This window comes from Osmerus mordax, chromosome 26 (assembly GCF_038355195.1).
Source record: "Osmerus mordax isolate fOsmMor3 chromosome 26, fOsmMor3.pri, whole genome shotgun sequence".
Lineage (NCBI taxonomy): Eukaryota > Metazoa > Chordata > Actinopteri > Osmeriformes > Osmeridae > Osmerus > Osmerus mordax.
Window position 1 is genome coordinate 10,383,705 of NC_090075.1, and position 9,001 is coordinate 10,392,705.

At 40.0% G+C, this 9,001-nt stretch overlaps 1 protein-coding gene across 1 annotated transcript; it reads right to left on the reverse strand.

The window, feature by feature from the left end:
• Window positions 1–467: 467 nt before the first annotated feature.
• Window positions 468–1,545, reverse strand: LOC136936344 (putative nuclease HARBI1). The gene is made up of 4 exons (XM_067230144.1): window positions 1,344–1,545; window positions 1,124–1,236; window positions 929–1,040; window positions 468–847 (listed from the first exon to the last, which is right to left on the reverse strand). The coding sequence occupies exons 1-4, from the start codon at window positions 1,543–1,545 to the stop codon at window positions 468–470; spliced, it is 807 nt and encodes a 268-aa protein (XP_067086245.1).
• Between the last annotated feature and the right edge of the window lie 7,456 nt (window positions 1,546–9,001).

The following is a 9,001-nucleotide window of genomic DNA, read 5'->3' on the forward strand; positions in this document are numbered from 1 at the left end:
TTAAAATGTACACTGAAGTGATGAGAGTAATGAATGTAAAAACTAAATGCACAGTCTGATCCTGTTGAACAGAGCATGGATGAGCCTTGCCAGGAGAGGGGTCCATCAACCTCCAAAGCACAGCTACAGACAGTGAGATGTTCAGTAAATGGCAGGTGAATTCTGTGTGTAGAACTGGGATTTAATTTCATCCTAATGTATTCCCAGTTACCAGTTAAGGACTTGTACAAACTCCATTTGTTAAAACAAATGGAGAAAACTGACCAAGAGATGGTGTATTTGGGGCGGAAGATAAAGAAGACGGATCTAGAAATTGAATTGCTAGAACACCAGCTGCAGTTGGGTGCATGGTCACAGGTGAGTGAGTTAATTGTCAGAACAATATATTAATATTAATTGTTGCATTTCTATTTGTAGGCAATAAAGAAGACAAAATGAAATGGCAATGATTTGTGTTTATTTCAGTGTCAGGGTTGGTGGAAGTGTGTGCGGCACAGTATGTCTCTGACTTCTCTCCCATTTTGGACATCTGCAGGTTGGAGGGGATGGTCGTCCTCAGGGTCGTTTTGTACGGCAGGGTGTTGCTCTCCTCTAATAGTGGCAATATTATGAAGAACAACACATGCCACAATAATATCACATGCCCTCTCTGGTTTTACCCTCAGTTTACGTAGGCACTGGAACCGGGCTTTGAGAATGCCTATGGTCATCTCCACCCGTGCTCTAGTCCTGCAGTGGGACACATTGTACCACTGCTGAGGGCCCGGCTCAGGGTCATGGTAAGGGGTCATCAGAGTGGGCTGGCATGGGTACCCTCTGTCACCAAGCAGGTGGCCATGAAACTCTCCTGTAAGTATATAGTGGGTACATTGTGAGTGTGGTAGAAGAGGCAGACAAGGGAATGTTATTTGTTCAAAGCTTAACTTACCATTTGCAACTCTGTTGCTCAGGGTAGACTCGCGATATATCCTTGAGTCATGTACCGAGCCAGGCCATTTGGCCTCCACATTTGATATCAAATGTGCTGCATCACATATAATCTTGCCAGTGCAGAGAAGAGATATTAGCTGCAATATTTTAAAGTTGTGCTGTAGTCTTTATTATTGTAAGACAGTAAATCTACCTGCACATTAATGCTGTGGAATGACTTCCTATTCACATAGTCTCCTTCATTAATGGATGGAGCTATGATGGGGATGTGGGTGCCATCAATGCAGCCAATCACATTGGGAAATCCTGCAAAATGGAAAGGATTTACTCATCTCAGTCTGAGATTGCAACATTGTCATTCACATGATTTCAAATTTCTTCATTGACTTAAACTGAATGTGTGAATCAGTCACCTGAAATCATGTGAAATTCCTCTTTGATGGTCCTTAGAGGTTTGTGCCCAGGAAAGACTACGTAGGTCTGCAGTAGGCCTTTCAGTGCCAGGGCCACTTTTCTTATGGCTCGGCAGACTGTTGCTTTTCCAAGATGTTCTGCATCGCCAATGTTGTATAGGAAACTCCCGTTGGCAAAGAAACGGAGAGCAACGCATATCATTTGGTCTGTTCTGAGAGCACGTCCACGGTGTGTTACATTAGCAATGTATGGATGGAGAATGTTGGTAAGATAAATTATTGAATCTGATGAAAAACGGTAACGTTCGCGTAGGTATTCATCGGGGAATGAAAGTGCATCCAATCGCGGTCTTAAAATCCTCTCCTGGCGTAAGGCTATGCAAATTATATTTTGCTCGTAATCGATCGGCCGACCCAGGAAAGGACACCCCATGTCTACAAACTGTTTCAAAATCCGAAAGTGGGTGGGGATTGCTAGGAAAACGCAGAGTTTTTCATAGAAAACCTGCTAGCGAGCAGGTTAGTTTCACAGCGTAAGTTACCATGGCAACTTACCAAAAGGTTTCGTTACCTCTCTTTCTGGAACGTGGAACTCGGAGTATGCCTCTTTTCAGGGTTAAACAACTCAAAGTTTTCACTAAACCCGCTACTTGGAATACCCCCCAGGTCACCAGGTTGTCAGCTTCCCACCTAAAGTCAGACTCATCCCCACCAGAGATGAGCCTCATGAGGGTGTTGTCGTCCGCAAACTTCAGGAGTTTGACGGACGACTGGAGGTGCAGCTGTTGGTGAACAAGGAAAAGAGCATATCCATGTGCAAATGTATGTGTGCAAACACATACACACACACAAAAACATAGACTTCCATTCTAATGACTTCTCTCTATTGATTTTGAGTCCTCATTTTCTGAATAGCTATTGATTTGTTTTTACCAAGGACCACAATTTCCATGAATTGCCAATTTAGCACTATCAGAGGTCCATACATGGAGTGTCTGTGCACTGCACAGGAAGTGTGATCCCATGGATCCCGCAGGAAATTTGGTGTGCTAAAATATAGATGTGACATGGTGACCCAGGATGGACATACAGGAACAAAGTGAAGGTAAAGGACAGATATTATCAAAATCCCCAGGGATAATTGTAACTTGTTTAACTACATGCTCTTATGGTTCTTCCCTTTGGCACTTACTTTGGTTGTTCACAATGTGTGCTTCATGTTTTGGCTACTCGCAATGTTTTTGTGGCTATCTTGTTGTTATGATCAGTGACCTATGCACTTTGTAAAGCTCTCTCTTGGAAGTCGCTTTGGATAAAAGCGTCTGCTAAATGAATAAATGTAAAATGTAACCCATGGATAGTATTTCTTATATCTACAGTCCTGTCAGATTCACACCATTGGTGATGGTGATATATTGAGAGGACAGGAAGGGAATGCTGGAACAATTGGCAGCAGGTGAAAACAAATCCTGCGTCTATCTAAGTCTCTCTCTCTATGCCTCTATTCCTATATTTGTCTTTTTTCCTATGTCTCCTCAGTGAAAAGATCAGGTTTCCAAGAATAATTTCATATATATAATATATTAAGTATTCTTAATGTACACTGTTTAATATCATTGAAAAAAACAAGCCAAATCCTCCTATACCACAGAAGGAAATTGACTGTATCCATAAACACAAATGTTTGTACTTCGGCGTTACATTTTTAACCCAGAATGTTTAATTAAGCCTCTATTTCATGGTGATGTGTTTAGGACTTCAGGTCCTTGTCTGGGGAGTCTGAACTCCCTACTGTTTCTCACTTAAGCAGTCTAGTAGAATAATTTTATGATTGATCCCTTTCTAATGGGAGTGGCACTTTTTTAAATAAATGGATATTATATTTAAATAGAACAACCATTGACTTTGTAATCCCTGTGCTACAGGGGTGGGTACAAACAAATTACATGTATTTACATGTAATTAATATACATGTAGGGAATCAGGTGGCTGAGCGGTTAGGGAGTCGGGCTAGTAATCTGAAGGTTACCGGTTCGATTCCAGGCTCTGCAAAATGACGTTGTGTCCTTGGGCAAGGCACTTCACCCTACTTGCCTCGGGGGGAATGTCCCTGTACTTACTGTAAGTCTCTCTGGATAAGAGCGTCTGCTAAATGACTAAATGTAATGTATTTGTCTGGATGCCACGCTTATCTCCCTCTGTCCTCGAAGGGTTGGCCTGTCTGTAGCTTTGTCTCTGTTATTTTGGTGTTCTGTCTCTGAGGAGACTTTGGAAGGGAGATTTTCCTTTGTACAAAGACACAGTTTACCAGGATAGACTGTTTGCTTCCATTCACATTGTGGGGATTCTGACCCATCAGTCATTGTGACACACCGTCGTATTGCGACAACTTTACCGCATACAAAAACAAAGTGAAGCATTTTCTTTTAACCGTTGGGCTGTCTCAGACCCCCCACATTGCGAAGGTTAAAAGAAAATTATTTTTATTTGTTTTTGTATTGGGTTAAATTGGGTAAACACAACAATGGTTCGTTACCTTTGGGTCATGTGACCCGAAGGCAGTACAAGGGTTAAAAGCTATTGCTTAAAGGTCCCATGGCATGCTGTTTTTTGATGCTTTTATATAGGCCTTAGTGGTCCCCTAGTACTGTATCTGAAGTCTCTTTCCCGAAATTCAGCCTTGGTGCAGAATAACAGCCACTACGAGCAGTCCCACAATGAGTTTTCCTTAGGACCTGCCATTTCTGTGTCTGTAGCTTTAAATGCTATGAGGAGGAGAGAAGCGGGGCTAACTGCCACGCTTCGGTCGCTTGCAAGCCATGATGTCTCTCCAGGAAAAACCAATATCGCGTAGCTCATTTTCTCATTGGCGGACCAAATTCTCTCGGTGGGCAAAGCAGAAAAAGGTGAGGTAACCTTTCCCCTTACGACGACATATGAGAAACATTTTCTAATCGGAGCGTTTGAGCTTTCATTTTCTCAAAGGCGGAGAAGAATACCCAGGGCTTGGTTTATACTTATCAAAATTTTCTAGCCACTGGGGGACCAGAGGCAGGCTAGGGGAACTCATATTAATGTTAAATAACCTCACCCAGTGAACTTTTCATGCCATGGGACCTTTAAACAATGAGATGTGATTTTTGTTCTTTTGTCAGAGGCAACTGAAAGGCATGGTTTAGTAAAATAGACTTAGGTGCTATCTGAGTTTTTTTCACCAAAAAGTGTTACTTACAAAATAGTATACTAGGTAGTTTGACAAATAACTCACTTTCTTTTTGTCCTGGTTGATTAATATTAAATTAATAATAATATTACATGTCTAAACGGTAGGGTTGAGAATTGATAAGATTTGATCCATTCCGATTCCTTATCAATTCCTGCTCATTGATTCGATTCCTTATCGATTTTTATTGGGCAAGGGGGGGAAAAAACAGCACAAACGGGTTTATTTACATTAATTTTCTTTTCTATAATTTTCTATAATGCTGCACACCATATACAGTATGTAGGACATACACATTTACAATTTTTCCGTTGCTCTTCTTCTACACTTCTATTAGCTATGCTAGCTTAGCTATAGAATCTTCCATTTTCAGCCAAGGTCAAATCATATAATATGACAGTGTCAAACATCGGCCATTCTGTTAAACAATTAAAATGCGAAGTTTAATAATGGATTAAAAATCGATATGCTCAGTTTAATTATGGGTTAACACGACAACGCGAACGTTTGCTGATAACACACGCACTCCGATAATTAACGTGAAGTGATCAATAATGGGAGACGAATGCCGGAGCTAAAATGTATGCTTCAAACGACGGGACAGAAGATAACTTGATCGACTATACACAATAAAGGCAAATTGTTTCACACAGTGACAAGTGGTTGTGATCACTTTTGAGGAGTTTAGCTCTACCTTGGATAGTTAGAGATGAAGCGCAAAAGTTAGCTGCGCTGCTGCATGCATTGAACACATGACATTCCAGTAACTTCATACCATGCTGTGTGTTCAAATGCTTCTTCTTATTTGTTGTATTTCATCCCTTCGACAAAATAGACAATTTTACACGCGTTACAAGTGGCGTTGTCATTTTGTCGTGTGAAATACAACCAAACTTTAGAACGCTTCTGCCTAGTTGCCATGTTTGCTGCAGTCTGAATAAACTATCAAGTTTACGCATGCGCAATGCCACAGAGAACCGTTAGCAGAATCGTTAAAGAATTTGGCTGACGATTCCAAGGAATGGGACCGGTTCTAAACAAGAACCAGTTCTCGATACCCATCCCTACTAAACGCAGAGCTGCCAACTCTCACGGTTTCGCCGTGTGACACACGCATTTCAACCATTTCTCACGCTCTCACGCCACACATTGTATATCTCACACTGAAAAGGCAACGCCAAACAAGTAGCCAAGCTAACGTTGTAAACAGTAACGGACGAGGCGCAGGTTAACTCGCCTGGGGGGGGAGTGAAGCTCGCGAAAGCTCGCCTAAGGGGGGGGGGGGGGGGGGGGTTGCTACCAAATCTCACGCCAAGGTTTTTGGAAAAGTTGGCAGCCCTGTAAACGGTCCAGTTTGTTGTGGCCTTCATTTGAAATATTCCAAAAATCTGTACAAATTACAGAAGTTCACTTAAAATGATGATTTTTTAAATCATACAAACAATATTTTGAATGACTGCATACCCAGCTAACACAGTTACGTTGCCGCAACGTCATTCGATGACCAAACATTCGTTGCCGCAACGTCTTTGGCGACGTTGCCGCAACGTGGGAAGTGAAAGACGCCAGTTGGTAACGGCAACGTCACAAAATGACGTTGCCAGTCCGTAACCGCGACGTCCAGGCAACGTGATTTTGTGATATTGCCAGTCCTTAACCGCAACCTCCTAGCAACGTCATTTTGTGACGTCGCCAGTCCGTAACCGCAACGTTAATTAAGTAACCTATATTTCTCAATTCTACTGCTTATATTGGGGCGGTTCATATGCAGACCTCATTTGCCCCAAATGCTACTTGTTCTTGTATAATAGGCTACATGGTAGCCAACTTTAGGAGGACTATGTTTGTGTCATGTGTAGCCTAACTCAAGAAAATCATAAACGAGGCATATAGTGATGAAGAATATGACTATATATTTTATCTAAATAGTTGGATCTACATTACCCATTAGAGAAGTATCAAGTTCTACCTCTGATTTAGTGTGATTTCAGAGTATGCTCTGTGCTTATTAGAGTGAATTATCTCTCATAATCATTCTAATCTGGGTTCAGCTCATGTTACCAGGCTTCCTGCTGGGTGCTAATGCCTAATTACACTGTAGCTCATCTTTGGGATTGGTGCCCCAAGCCATTTTACACCAAACCTCTGTCTCTCAGTCTAATCGCATAGTGCCACGTCATGTACACAACAGACCTGTACATAGTCTGATGAATATCTAATATATAAGTGGATTCTAAACGTATTGTTTATTGTACTGTACAGTTTGATATTCAATGAAGCTAATCAAAGGATTATTTTACATTAGATCCAAGGGCTATTTTATATACAGAAACAGGACGTACAGTATCTTACTATACTCTTTTTCCCGTGGCTCAACAAAAACGGTCCTCCAAAAGGTTTATACACTCATTGTATGTTGTTTCCCAAGAATGATCATTACTGGGGAAAAAAAGCTTATTTCTGCATATAAAATAAAAAATAAAAAAAATAAAAGAAACTTTGATAAAACCAAATCCTGATTTTGGATATTGTCTTTTGTCAGGTGTAGGAATATTATATTTGACCCAACATTCATTTTCTTGAGAATAAATGCAATGTAAATCCTGCTCTCCTAGCTTGGTCATTACCGAGGTAGGTGGAGTGATTTCATGGCAGAAGATTGGAAAATGACTCTTTGTAGCAACTTCATTTACATAGAGAACTGCTGATGGTTCACAATAACAAATGTGCCATAGTCGTCAGAGAGCAATGCTGCTGGTTGTCTCCCACTGACACTTGGTAGTAGAGCTCGTGTACAATTATGCATAATGCACTAATGGCAGTTTCTCATAACTGTCAGTGAGCTGGGGGTAAAGTGTTTCCTTTGCAGACAACTTGATGCTAGGTCTATAGCCAGCATGTTTGATTCTGCTGACGTTATACCCTTGACAACAAAATCGCATTGTATCAGCTGAATGTCTGCCTCACTATGGCCATCCTTGCAGAGTTATTGAAGAAAAAGTTTTTAAATTGCTTATTAAATTGTGGACTACATTTCAAAAGTTCAGTTTTCACTCCTGGAGCGGTACAATACTCTGTGAAGTATTTTTTTTTTACCGGATTTTAAAGAAAGATTCATTATTCCTGTAACAACAGATGTCCATTAATTTCTTACTGTGTTTGTGTATAATTCAAAAACTACCCATACTAACTAAGCATATGATACTCTGTGTAGTAGTTATATGTCATAAAGGAGAAATTGAAGAATTTACCATTGGCAAATATTAATCGTAATTGGTAGATCTTAATATATTCTAAATTGAGACATTTTGATTGTATTGTAGTTTCGAATGTATGTCCCCATTTTATTTCCTCTTTTAGTGTGTGTTCCACAAGTCCAGTTTTTTTAGACCTGCAAGAAAGCTGTCAGGACCATGGATTACATAATTTACAAGGACTGCCTTTTGTATCCATCTGTTGTCTTTTCTGTATACCAGCTGTTGTTTCTTATCTTTGTGTTTTCTGTGTTCAGTATAAAAATGAACGATCTCCAGATATTGACTGTCATTGCTGTTGGTGGAGAGGGGACTTTCTTCTTCTACAACCATTAACTTTTGGTGTATGTCCAGACAATCTGTATCAGATTTGAAGTTTCCAATTTAGCTTGAAGCATCAGGCTACTCGGCAGAGATAAGCACAACGTTAAAGTATTTATGGAGATGTATATATAGTTAATGCTTGTTGGTCCATAAGGATTAGAGTGGGACACATTAATGAGATGGATGCAGCCATTACAACAACAAGCTCATGAAAAATGTATAATGTTGTCTTGCTTAACTCTGTTAACTATGTAATTTTTTATAATCCAAAACAGTTTATTTCATTTTGTTTAAAATGTTAAAAAAAGTCATGTACTTTCACAAACAGACTAGCTTACAATGTTTCTCATTAATGATGCAACATTTTAACAATTGTATTCCATGTTTTATAAAACTCAAATAATAAATAAACTTTAGTTAAAGGAAGGGTATCTAATGTGTTTGAGAAGAACTTTTGGTCATATTTGCCTAAATAAACGTCACATCTTGATAGTAGCAAATACATATAAAGGTTTGACTGTAATATGAAATCAATCCAACATCTGTGAGAATCGCAAGACAATAAGTAATAAACACAACAAATCATTAGGCCGTACCCTGACTAATGATTCAGGCTACCTGTCTGTCTACCTACCTACCAGTACCTGCGTGCCCTCTGCCTCTGCACTCAATACGCGCTACTGTAATTTTGTGGGAGTGGCTTTGAAGTGAGGATGTGGGATATTTTGGTTTGAATCGTGTCAAACATAAGCTAAAATAGCTAGCTTCGCAAAACTTGCCTAACCCAGCTTTAATTCTGTTCTTAAAAAGCCAAAGCCCATTGTTAAATTTTTGTAAGTTGCTTTGGTTTAATAGCT

Coding starts and splice junctions, on each gene's coding strand:
- LOC136936344 (XM_067230144.1), bottom strand. CDS start 1,545: ATGATATGCGTTGCTCTCCGTTTCTTTGCCAACGGGAGTTTCCTATAC. Junction 1,041..1,123: donor TCCACAGCATTAATGTGCAG/GTAGATTTACTG, acceptor TGCACTGGCAAG/ATTATATGTGATGCAGCACA. Junction 848..928: donor GAGCAACAGAGTTGCAAATG/GTAAGTTAAGCT, acceptor ATATACTTACAG/GAGAGTTTCATGGCCACCTG.